General features: G+C 32.0%; 1 protein-coding gene across 1 annotated transcript in view; it reads left to right on the top strand.

Moving 5' to 3' along the window:
* Sema3c (semaphorin 3C) overlaps positions 1-13,064 on the top strand; it is a 159,668-nt gene extending 146,604 nt beyond the window's left edge. The window contains exons 15-18 of the mRNA XM_076835128.2: positions 113-270; positions 5,264-5,331; positions 6,264-6,394; positions 9,954-13,064. Coding sequence (XP_076691243.2) covers positions 113-270; positions 5,264-5,331; positions 6,264-6,394; positions 9,954-10,367 — 771 coding nt within the window. The 3' untranslated portion in view covers positions 10,368-13,064. The remainder of the gene's footprint in view (positions 1-112; positions 271-5,263; positions 5,332-6,263; positions 6,395-9,953) is intronic.
* The last annotated feature ends 252 nt before the right edge of the window (positions 13,065-13,316 follow it).

The raw sequence follows: 13,316 nt of genomic DNA, 5'->3' as shown, positions 1-13,316 counted from the left end.
TAGTCTGTTTCTAAATGAATGCAAGGGTTTCTGGGCATACATTATAATGTATTCCTGCTGAAAGTCTTTTAACTTCCACATCTGAAATAAATCACCATCATTCCTCTTACAGCAACAGTTGTATGTGAGCTCCAATGAAGGGATTTCCCAAGTGTCCTTGCATCGCTGCCACATCTATGGGACAGCCTGTGCTGACTGCTGTCTGGCAAGGGACCCCTACTGTGCCTGGGATGGCCACTCTTGCTCTAGATTCTACCCAACTGGGAAGCGGTAAGCACTTAACATTCAACTTAAAATCGATGTCACCAACAGTACAGAAGTGTTCCATGTTGTTAGAACCACTTGTATTGCTGTTTTCTTAAAAAAATGACACTAAGAACAGCAGCTATGTTCAGCACCACAAATAGTGTTTAAATGAAGAAAATCCCATGCTTTATAACTTGAGATTCTCCTTCAAAGCTCCTCTGCAAATGTCATCTCCCCAGCACCCATCAAATAGTTCAGAAAGTACTTATCTTTAATTTTAATTTTAATTTATATCTTCCTTTGTCCTATATGTTTCAGTATATCCTTTAATCCTAGGGTTTCCCTATGTTCCCTGATTACCTTAAAATCAAATGTTTGCTCTCTAAGAAACAGAAATTAATTGGATTAATGAAAAACATATATTATCAAAAATGAGACTAGCCATGTTCTTTAAGCTCCAAAACATTGTGCCAGCAAAGTACCCTGATTTGCTTTATAAACCTTGATAACCTTGCTCTTCCTCTTTGAGTAGTGAATGCATAACTACTGGTTAGATTAAGAGAGAAAAGCATTAGCAGATACCTTTAATCTGGGGAAGACATAAGCAGGAAACACTGCATCAATTTCCATCAAGTTGGAAGGACTACCAGTTGATAAATAGATAATATAACAAAGAACAAGCAGATTTCAGGACCAGCCAAGGTCACAGCTATTTTCAACCATCCTGTGATACGAATTCCAATAGATAATAGGGACAACACCTATAAAACTTAGGTCAGCAGAGGGAACAAATAACACCAATCCCAAATACCAGTGATCTTTTGAGTAAAGTGCAGGAGTGATGGTGTTTTATGACTGTAATTCCTTGTAACAAAATAAATTCCTATATGGATAGATTAAAATAACCCTATGGAAGTACTTTTATATATCAAGAGTAGTTTGCTCCTTTTCACTAGTTCAACAAATATTTATCAATATTTCTGTTGGTATTTTTCAAAATATTTTTCCAATATGTTTCTAGAAGTTGGGCATGTAACATGCAAAAAAAAAAAAAGCAACACAAAGATAAAAAATTTTTGAGTTCAGATATAAAATATTCCAAAGGGAGAAAACAGACAACAAATGAATAAATAAAAACTTCTAATCTATCAAATAAGAATAAAGTCTAAGTATTTTAAAAAGGCAGAAGGTAGGTAGAACATATGAGAAGCAGTGGTTTGGGACATTAGTGGGTAGCCAGGTAGGGTCTCACTGGGGTCATAGTCCTTGGACAAGACTTGAACACAGCGAGGACTGGCCCTGAGGCCTTATCTGAAAAACTAATGTTCCAGGAGTATACCGCGATTGTTAGAGGAACAGCACCAAAGCTAAGGAGATTACCCTGAAATGAGAAAAAGGAAGTAGGAAATGAGTCATGATACAAGATGATGAAGGACTTTATAAGTAGTTGAAAGGATTTCATTTATAATGAAACGTAAAATGGCAGGGTATTTGAACACATAATGATATTATTTGAATTATGGTTTATAAACTTCACTGGATGGGTTTGAATTGAATGGGAGCCCCGGGACAGGAAGAGATGGGGATGGGGAATGGGAGTGCCAGCTGGAAAATAGAAAGCTACTGTATTTACCCAGGTGCAATAGAATGATGCCTTGGATAGGAATGATAGAGGTAGAGCTGGTAAAATTGGTCTGACTTTATATCCTCAGAGAATCTGTAAATGTATTAGATATGGGAGGTTAGAAAATAAAGGAGTCAAAACAATTCAAGTTCTCAGAACTGAGCATAAGGACATATGTAGGTGTCATTTCCTGAGAAAGAGGAGACTATGAGAAGAGCAGGTTTGTGGGGAGAAAGATGCTATAAGTTAATGGTGTCCATCACACACTCAGGGGATGTTGAGTGGGTATTTAGAAACATGAATCTGGCACACAGTGGCCCAGCCTGGATCATTTGAGAGTTTTCTGTGTTTGAAAGCAGAGATATAAAGAGAAGGCCCACTCTTTAAACCACAGTCTGTCATATCTGTGTTCAAAGACTTTATGTTCCTCTGTCATTTTAGTACATATTCATTAAATCGGTAACTTCTTTTGATTTCTGAATCAAATTCCAGGACCTCATTATCAGGCAATCTTTTAAACTTAACTGGGCTGGAGAGATAGAACCTGGACACAAAATATGAGGGAAGCAAATTTCAAATATAATCCCAAATTAAAAAATGGCCACTTTTCTGTTGGTATTTTTCAATCATATATGCCTTGCACTCCCAAATATAATAGCAATGATATTTGAAACTTATCACCATAACTAAGTACTCAAAAGGCAACAAATTTCTCTTGGTAAGGAACTCTAATAATTGGCATCTTAAACTCCTGGAATGCAAATTTCAGTCTGTCTCTTTGGTGCTGAAGAAAGCTGAAGCATTGCCCTTTCCGAGGAAGATTGTTGTGAGGACTGTAAGTTGAATCTTACCATAGTCCTGCACATGTAATGTGAAGGAAATAGATCAGCACTTCTCTCCTGCAAAACCATTGGCTTTGACCAGCAACTGTTTTTATTTAGCAAACAAAATATTTCTCAAGTAAAATTTCACACCATGTATGGACTATAACTTCTGTTTCAGTTATTTTTTTTTTTTTGTAATTTAGAAATTTCTATGAAATATATTCATATATTCTTTCCCCTGTTTTAACCTGTTATTTTTCTGAGATGGATAAACACTGACTACAAATTGTCCTCCTACCATCACAAATTATGAACTCAATCATGTCTGTTTGAAAAGCAAAGAACTGAAGCTATCTTACATTCTTACTGTTACAGTATTATACTTGGTATTAAGCCATGTGTCATGGGATGAGAAAGCAATAATCACTTAAAGAACAATCTAGATCTCTCTAGCAGTGTCTTAATTCTATTATGAAGAGCCAGAAAATTTAATCAACATATTTATATTAACATTTTTTTGTCTAACCTCTAACATCTTAAATATTTGTGCATTTGTATCAAATATTTCACTTGAGTGTCTAATATTATTTATTCTGATTTCAGATATATCATTAGAAACTTTAAGATAAAATTACCAACTCAATCTTCAAGTAAATATCTTTTCTATACAAGAAGAGAATTATTTCATTATTTATCCAAATAAATTGACTATAATGACTCATGCCGATCACATCATATAAGTCAAGCCATGGTAGTGTTTTTCTGTTTGAAATTTGAAACTGTAAATTCAGATTATTCAGCTTGAGAGTTTATATACTCTCAATGAGTAACCCATTACATAGTGGTGATCACAGAACAATAAATTTAAAGATTGTGAATACCATTGTTTGTCTAGAAGACTAAAAATGACCAGGTCAGCCATAAGAACCTCCAGCAGTGTTCGTATGATACATACTTTCAAGTGGGCTGGTAGTAAATAATGTTGCAACTTCAAAATGTAGTAAATACAAAGCAGTAAAACTGCATATTAGTTATATTTATTGCCATAAGAGTTCCTAACACTACCATTATTTTGTGTGTATGTCTATATAGAAATATAAAATCGTAGAAGGAATGTGAACCCTTTTTGAGAAAGGAATACTTTAATGATACAAAAGTATATATATTTCTATAAAGAGATGTATACAATATGTTAAGTACATAAAATATTAACTATTTCTGTAATCTTAAAATGAGATGTTACATTATTAATGACTTTGAGATGAATTTTGCTTTGTAATTTTAATAACTACTCTGATTTTAATATTTCTGTTCATCTTGCTGAGTATTTTAATTTACTTTTGAAGATAAAAATGTTAATAAAGATTAACATATAACCCCATTAAGTGATATTCACATTCATGCATAATTTTCATCAGTGTCAGGAAGCATTCACACATTTAAAAAGTACCCTTTCTTCTTACTTATGGCAATGTTCTTACCCACGATGCCTTGCTCAGGAGATTTCAGTTGTTATATTTTTCTTTTTACAATGTGTAATACAATTGAAACTAGAATACTCAGCGAATCTAAGAATCATGAAATTAAATAATTAGAATGCAAGTAACTTAAAACTTTTAAATAGCAACAATTTATGAAGACAATAGCTAAATTTTTAAAATGCTTGAATGAGTAACATGTAACTACTTAATGCAAAGAGTGAACTTTGGATTCTGGATAAACTTTTAAAAAAATCCATAAAGGATATTTTGGGAACACCTAGGAAATTTCAGTATACAATGTGCATTAGATGATGCTAAATAAATTTTGATATTTTTAGTATTCTAATGCTCCACATGGAGATTACTTAGAAGATATGTGCTAAATTATGTGAAAGTGTAACATGCTACAATTTATTTTCTATATGTTTTCATATATGTGCATACACAACATATGTTCGTATATCAGAGAGAATAAAATGGATGTGGCAAATACAATAATATGTGAATCTAGGCATCTGAGTATTCATATTATCAGGGTTTTTTTGGTACAACTGAAATTTTTCAAAATCAAAAAGTTGAGAGAGAGTCTTAGTAAATAAAAAATGTTATTTACTTTGTTTATGTTTTATTGCCATATCACCTGTTTGAGAAAAGTTTTAATATATCTTAAAAGTGTTGACCTTTGTGAGAAAAGTATATTCTGCCCTTCATAAAAGGAAAATATCAGTGAGTTTATGCCTTGAAGGAAACATTTTAGAAAATTTTGAATGAATGACCCTAAAATAAAAGTTTATATGCTCAATTATGAAACCTAGTATTAATCCAGATAATGCATATAAAAGAAAACCCATAGCCATTCCACCACAAATGGTAGATGGGGAGGGATAGAATTTATTTAGATTGAAAAGTAAGGATTAGCACTCATCCAATCATTGATGTATTAAATGAGACATGTCAGATACCTGCATCAGCTAATCAAGCATTTTTAATAAAATCAAAAGTTTGTAAAATAAAAATGAAATGTTTAGAACGTGGTACAATTGCAAAGATAATTTTAAGTCACTTTTAACACATTTCTGCATCTACAGGAGGAGCCGAAGGCAAGATGTGAGACATGGAAATCCACTGACTCAATGCAGAGGATTTAACCTAAAAGGTATTTAAAGTGAACAATGGTCAAACTTGGTAAATAAATCAGTATTTCACATCATATTTCAGTAAGGGGAACAATGCATTAGGTCCAGGCCTTTCATTTTAAGGAAAGTCAGTTCCTATCCATGACAGCAGTTGTTACAGTGTCAGAACAGTGGCAGTGGAGGTGCTGGTAAACACTGAGGATGACTTGTATCAGAACCTGAGTTTAGTACTTATCTTACTCAGTGTTCAAAAACTATACCAAAGTAGAATCTATTGTTATCCCTGCTTTATGAAGATTCTGTTCATGTTTCAACTACCACATGATTATGTTAAATGCTTTGCCTAATTTAATACTTTTATTAAAAGTGAAAAAGACACTATAACCCATGTTTTAGAATTGAGTAAAACAAAGGAATAGAGAGATAGAGTAACTTGTTTCAATAGAGGTGAAGTCAGGATTTTACTCCTGTTCCTCTGATTCCAAGGACCATGTTTTCAGCCATTGCATTTAACTGGAGCCACACTATATTTTCTGCCCTTTTCCTGTGCTCTTAAATTTTCTCCATCCCATACTGAATATGAGTTTTGGGGAGGGACAAGCCTAGTTTTAGTATGGCCTCATAACTCACAGCCACAGTTTGCTCAGCTGAGAACAAACAAACTGACAACAATGTTGTGATAAGAAAGCGTGCAAAGTGATGTTAAGTACGACCTTGGTGTAGGTTATTTCCTGAGCAAACCTTGATTCCCTCACCAACATAGCCTTGATTAACTTTTCTCTCTTTTTCTTGACATTGAACAGAATTGGTAAACACTGTATACTTGTTTGCCTGTTAAATGATTATCATCACCTCTGTTGGCTGCCATATTTAATCACAATTTTTCAGAGATCAATATTGAAAAGTGTGCTCCAAATTCTGTTGCGTTTTTTCTTTTCTTTTTGCTCTTCAGCATATAGAAATGCAGCTGAAATTGTTCAGTACGGAGTAAAAAATAACACCACTTTCCTTGAGTGTGCCCCCAAGTCTCCGCAGGCATCTATCAAGTGGTTGCTACAGAAAGACAAAGACAGGAGGAAAGAGGTGAGTAATGCAGCCCAGCAGCAATCAATCAGGGCTTTGCAAGGAACATTAAATCAGCATCCCTCAGTGAGATGCAGATCAAGTGAAAAAGGAAAGACATATGAGCATCTTTTTATGTCATCTGGATGACAAGTGCCACCTTCTTTAAAATCTTTTGTCCTTAGAATTGATAGATTAATTAGAAAACCTGTCTTTCTGCCTGCCCACCTCTCTAACACAGTGACTGAAACAAGAGCTTGGACACTAAGACAGTGGTGTTGATGCGAGGAAGCATTTTTAAAAGAAGCAAAATGTGTTCAAATCCAAAAGCCAAGTTCTCACACAAATGCACCTTTGTATGACTCACAAGATAAAAAAAGGGCTTTAAAAATAGTTCAATATTCCTCAACAATGAATTACACCAAACTATAACCTATGGTAAAGAGCACTTTTCTTTTCTGCAGTAATGTTTCCATCGATTTATTATTCATAACTCTTGTGATTCACTCAGGCGATATATGAAATCATTGTTTATGAGACCCATTTCCTTTATTTAGTGATATGGGAAAAAAGTTCAAATTTTCAAATAAAAGGACACTTACTATAACATTTCACTGATTGAAAAGAACTGTTTTAAAATAGAGGCATTGTAAAATGGCATACAGTGATATATTGTAAACAATGAATTCTGTAATACTGATGTCATGTTGTTCTGACAAATGAAAAGAAGAAAAAAATGTATGTACATAAAAGCTTAGGGTAGTCTAAATTTTACCATTGTTAGTGCACCAAAAAGTCTGATGGAGCCAAGAGGAGAATGGAGGCTCCTATACTGGTGCGTATTCTTCTGTTGTGGGCAAATTTACTTGTACATATGAAGTTAATTAAGGCTATGTAAAATGTATGTCCTCACAAGCTATAAAACAGGTATTGCATCTATTTTACTGAAATGCTAGTATCCATACAGGCATATACTTTGCAGTTTTCAGACTTCCATATCCAAAAGAGCTATGAGTAGCTTAGTGAATTCTGTATCCTGTGTTACTGGAATATTAAACATAGACCAGTGACCACTTACATAAGAGGACATTTAATTATATGAAGATGCTCTAGATGTACTTAAGAGATCCTGCTTGCCCTGGAATTCTATAATAATTACAACTTTTTAAAATTAAAAATTATTTTGAGGTCTATTTTTTTTGCTGTAAAATGTGTCATCTAATAAGTCTTAGGATTTCTATAGTCTAATTAATATTAAATTATTTTGAATGAATATGGGAGTATAATCATAATTGCCTTGCAAAGTATCCTGGGTTAGAAAGCACATGTGTAATGATGATTACCATATAGAAAGAGTTCATAGGCTAGGGCATGAACAGTCCTTCCAGAAAATGTCCTTATGAACATATACAAATTAGGTAACTAATTTTCAAACAAGTATTACCTAAAATGAATAAAAGATTTTATTTTATTTAATAAAAAGTTCAATAGAATATTATACAAGTAAATATAATTTCTATGATTTAAAATCAATGTGTGAATATATATTTAATAGTACATTTAATATATACCACAGAAATTAATGATAAAATTTAAAATGAAATGTATGGTTTTAATTTATTTTATTTCAGAATGCTCAAGAATGTGGACTGAACTATTACTATTTTGTTTTATCTTTTAATTGCAAAGCAAGAATAGAATAATTTAAGATTTTGATAAAACGTAATCAATTTAATTAATAATTTAATAATCAGGAAACCATTCATAATTTAAGCAGAGCCTAGTTCTACATATTTCTAATTTAAATAAACCCTTAAGAACTTATTAAATTATTCTGATTCTTACTATTTCAGGCAACATATGCTTATATCTCACACTACTGATGTATAAAAATTGAACTCTTTTCAAGTAACAGAAATGATAAAAGCCCAAGAAGCAAAATTCTACTAGTTTATATTGAAAAGCATAAAATGAGAACCAAACATCTTCTTCCACTTTAATGCTTATTTCTACTTTTCAGAGTATAAAAGGTTATAAAGAGTAATAGATTCACCCATTATATTATATATTCCTCCAAATATGCTCTGTAGCCTAAAGTACACACACACACACACACACACACACACACACACACACACACACTTCAATGTCAATACATGTGGAGCTACCCTGGTTTTTGTTTGTTTTTTTACTGAAGAATATTTCATTGTGTGAATATATCTGAGTCATCTACTAGTTAGGTTATGTTTTGTTTTTCTTATCAAAAGTAATACATAAACAAATATATGCATATTTGTGAGAATATAGTTTCTAGATAAATCTCAAGAAAATAAATTGCTGCAATAAATATTATGGGCAGGTTTTATGGATATTATCATATTGGCCTCAAGAAACGTTTTTCAATTTTGCACATATAAGAAAGACTTTCTTTTCTTTTCATTAATTCTCAAATACATATCATCATTGTAAATCATTATTGAGGCACAATTAAACTTCAAAACGTAATTAATGTCGAAAATTAGTTTCGGTATCTCTTTGTAACGATTCTCTTTTCTATCTCCATTCTATTTCTATTGTCCACCTTTCATTACTACACTTTTACTTTAGTGATGGTTACATTTTATCCAAAACTATCAGTCTTTGGTTTAAACCTCATTAATAATAAAATATCTATTTTAACAGAATTTTATCATTTAGAAAAATATTTCTCATACATTACCTCTTTGATTTTGGTCAGATTTTTTTTCCCCTTAGGGAAAGAACATTCCACAGTACATATGGCAAGTAACATCTTAAAAACATAAACATAAAAATGGTAGATTTTTATGTCTTCATTGATGGAGAACACTATAGTTGGAACTCTATAAAGAACATAGATTTCAAGCATTTGGCTGATATTTGGTTATTTATCATTTTGCAGCCTAAGCCTAGACAATAATTAAATATTAACCCATTGATTTTTATTGCCTTTCCTTCCAAAGTAAATCTACCTGGAAGATACTTCCAGTTTATTATTAGATATCCAATAGGTAGGAAATTGCAAAAGGCAGTGTAAATGTTCAAAATTCTGGTTTTGCTTATGTATTTTTCTATCTAGAACACTGATTCATTGACAAAAGAAAAAGAATCACTTCATTTTTTTAGTGGCTTCATAATTTTACAAGTAAGTGAGTGTGTCAGTAAAAATGGAAGAAAAGAATTCTATGAAATTAATACTTTTAATTATCTATGAACTTCATTTTTATAATGTTGTCAGTGATACAGATACCAAAAGCAACCATAATTCTGTACTTGAATGTGATAAAACTATTTCTATCCAAAGGTAATGTACTTTATTTTTTCAAGATGGATAATACCTTCACCCTCTCTTTAACAGGTTGAGTACTTCTATGACAAGATCTATTATGCAAAAAAGACAAGGGAACTGATCACAAATTTGTATTTACTGAGAAGGAAGCTAATTTGTACACAATGTTTTTGCCAAATTTGTGAAAGTCAATGTTTTTTTTTATGTCAGGCATATCATTTTAGAATATATAGTCTTCAGTGTGTTTGAACTTTCCTGTGTTTTTTCTCTTAGGTTAAGCTGAATGAGCGTATTATAGCCACTCCACAAGGACTCCTGATCCGCTCTGTTCAAGATTCTGACCAAGGATTGTATCACTGCATTGCAACAGAAAACAGCTTCAAGCAGACCATAGCCAAGATCAACTTCAAAGTTTTAGATTCAGAAATGGTGGCTGTTGTGACAGACAAGTGGTCACCGTGGACCTGGGCCAGCTCTGTGAGGGCTTTACCTTTCCACCCAAAGGACATCATGGGTGCATTCAGCCACTCAGAAATGCAGATGATCAATCAGTACTGCAAAGACACTCGACAGCAACATCAACAGGGAGAAGAATCACAAAAATTGAGAGGGGACTATGGCAAGTTAAAGGCTCTCATCAATAGCCGAAAAAGTAGAAACAGGAGAAATCAGTTGCCAGAGTCGTAATGTATTCATACGTGGGGCTTATGCTTCTAGTAACAAATGCTCTGTCTTCAATGATCAAATTTTGAGCAAAGAATCTTGTTCTTTACCCATGAAAAATTCCCGAGAAAAGGTGATTATTCACTCCTAGAGTGACTTTTACATGAACTGAAATGAGCATGCATTTCCTGTATGATATTGACTAGCAGTAGACATGTCATGGTTCTCATGGTGCATATAAATATTTAACTTAACCCAGATTTTATTTATATCTTTATTCATCTTTTATTCAAAATCAATGCGGTAGCTACAGAAGTAGAATTGTTACATCCCTCAATTGAATGAGGGTAGTAACACTGGTATTTCTTCCCTACTTTGGGGGTTTAGATTTCTGATTGGCAATGATTTTACATATGAAAATAAATTCCAGTTCACAACTTTCACATAGGTAAAGTCATGTAAATGCATGTGACATGACAGAATGCCATCGGAAGAAATGTAAGATAGATAATGTACAGGGAAGAGGGCATCTAAGCATTATTTAAAAACATGAGTGATTCATAAAGAGAAAACGATGAGTTTATGCTTCCAGTGAAATTACTATTTTTTTTTTAAGATAGTAAAATTTGTCAGTTGCTGATACTTGTCATTGATCTTGGTTCTTTTGTTTCAGAAAGCTAAAGTGAATAATCTATACCCTAAAGATCTTTGATGGAGTTAGAGCAATGGAACATGTAGGTTTATATTGTTGTCATCTTCCAGACAAAAGTTGTTTGGAAGTTATTTAAGTTATTATAGACTTAAATATGATCTTACATTATTTAATTGATTACTATTTTTGTTCTAATTTTCTTATCTGTGTGGCAAATTAAACAATATAAAAAGAAAACATTTTGAAGTATCAAACTTCTCCATGGGGGGTGTAAACCATCAAAAAGGAAAACAAAATAAAGTAGAAATTTTAATGTTATCATGAAGAATTTATAACAAATGGGCTAATTTTCAATTTCAATCATCAAGTTCTGTGATTTATTCTCTTTTTAAAAAAATCTCACATCATACTGATTTTTCAGTCACACCCTATCTTTTATATTCATATGTGTGTTGTGGAGAGGTGCTCATTATGTCAAAAAAGGAAAAAGAGTATAACGTAAACAAAATTAACATTCTTTAAGAAGATCCAAGATTTCTGTCTTCATTCATATTATTTTATTTTTATTTCAAATATTCTTTTAAATAAATGTTAATACATATATTCAGTGGCCTTTAAAGGTAATCCTACAAGCTTTTAATGAATAATTATGTTCTAATTGTATGTTTGGATAGTTTCATTAGAATAATTTAAAATGATTTTCTTCAAATTAAAAATTAGATGGGAGAATCATAAGAAATTCCTCATGTTCTCATATTCCTTTAACAAACACAGCTATTTTACCTTTTCATTTCATTTACTTTTAAGATATTTTTTTATGTTACGAGGTAAAAGCAAGAATCATAACAAATACCTACTCAGAATCTACTATAAAAGTTTTATTTGTATTTAACAATTCATGAAGAAGCTAATTAAGGCCATTTTGAATATTGAGGAAAACTTTAAGAACTAAGATCAGGGCTGGTGGGTATAGCTCAGTTGTACCACATGCTTTGCATGAGCAGAGCCCTAGATTCAGTCCCAGCGCCACCACTGCCACCAAAAAATATTGTTCAAAAGAGCATGGTCATTGATCTAAGAATATCTTTATTAATTAAGTGTTGGTATATTTTGATATTCTAAAAGGGGGCCTCTAAGTGGCAAAAATAACCATCAAAATGTACAACATAAATGACATCCAACTTCATTCATTTTTAAAGCTCTTCTCCCAAATGTGTGTGATTCTTAAATAACCTCTAAAGCAGTTTATTATGCAGATGGCTTGCCTGCTGAAAAGGTTTATATTTATTTTTTTCCACTCCGCACCCAAATAGCAGCACATGTCAATGTAAGGTCAACACCATCCTCTCTTCAGTGTCTTCTATGTACAGAATTAAAGCAGAATTGTTCTCAAATTATAGTTTCTCCTGCTTCACAGAGGCCCAAACTTATACACAATATGGTATTTAGTTTTATAATATTATTTGTACTATTTAATACCTTCTATTGTGACCATTACTAAATTGTATATACTTTTATTACTTTTAAAAATATGGAAATTCTTCTTGAACAAAGCTCTGCCAAATGTAAAGAAAATTTTCTTTCTCAAAAATAGTGTTAATGTATACTGAATACTGGTGGTTGATTGGTTTTATATGGTGTAGTTTGGTAATTCAATAATTTAGTATTTTTTTCCATTTGTATTATATATAAAATTTCCTAGAAATGCACTTTTCTTTTTTCAAATTGTAGGTTTGTGAATAGATTTTAGCATGATGAATCTGTCCTCACAGTGAATGTGCATTATGTGTAAGAAAACAAAATGTAGTTATCACATTAAAGTTTAATTGGACATGAAAGAAATCATTTGCTTGGCAAAATAAAACACATTGAATTCCCCCATGGATGTCTTTAGCTTTTCTTTTTAAATATAGACTTAAATTATTTTTAGCATATTAAAATTTACTGAAATTTTATTATTTTTTAAAGATTTATTTATTAACATCCATTTTTGTGAAAGTAATATACATACATACTTTAAAATTTAGGGATTCTAAGCCATACACGTAAATCTCTTCTTGCACCACTAGCCCTCCTTCAAGTCTGAGCTGTAAAGAATCCAATGTCATCAGTTTTCTGTGTAAATTTCAAAATATTTTATACATATGTAAACAGATACATAATTTTCCCTCATATTGTACATTAAATGATGTATTCAGACAGTTTTTCAGAGTATGTTGTGTTTACATTTAAATATATGTATATTTTCATTTAGTTTAGGAGTGAATAGATAGACTACCTGGAATTGAATCCAAACTCACTGTTACTTTAGGAAAGTTTTA

Source organism: Callospermophilus lateralis, chromosome 1, assembly GCF_048772815.1.
Source record: "Callospermophilus lateralis isolate mCalLat2 chromosome 1, mCalLat2.hap1, whole genome shotgun sequence".
In the NCBI taxonomy this organism is placed as follows: domain Eukaryota; kingdom Metazoa; phylum Chordata; class Mammalia; order Rodentia; family Sciuridae; genus Callospermophilus; species Callospermophilus lateralis.
The sequence above is the reverse complement of the archived record's forward strand: the minus strand, read 5'-3'. Positions and strand labels throughout refer to the sequence as shown.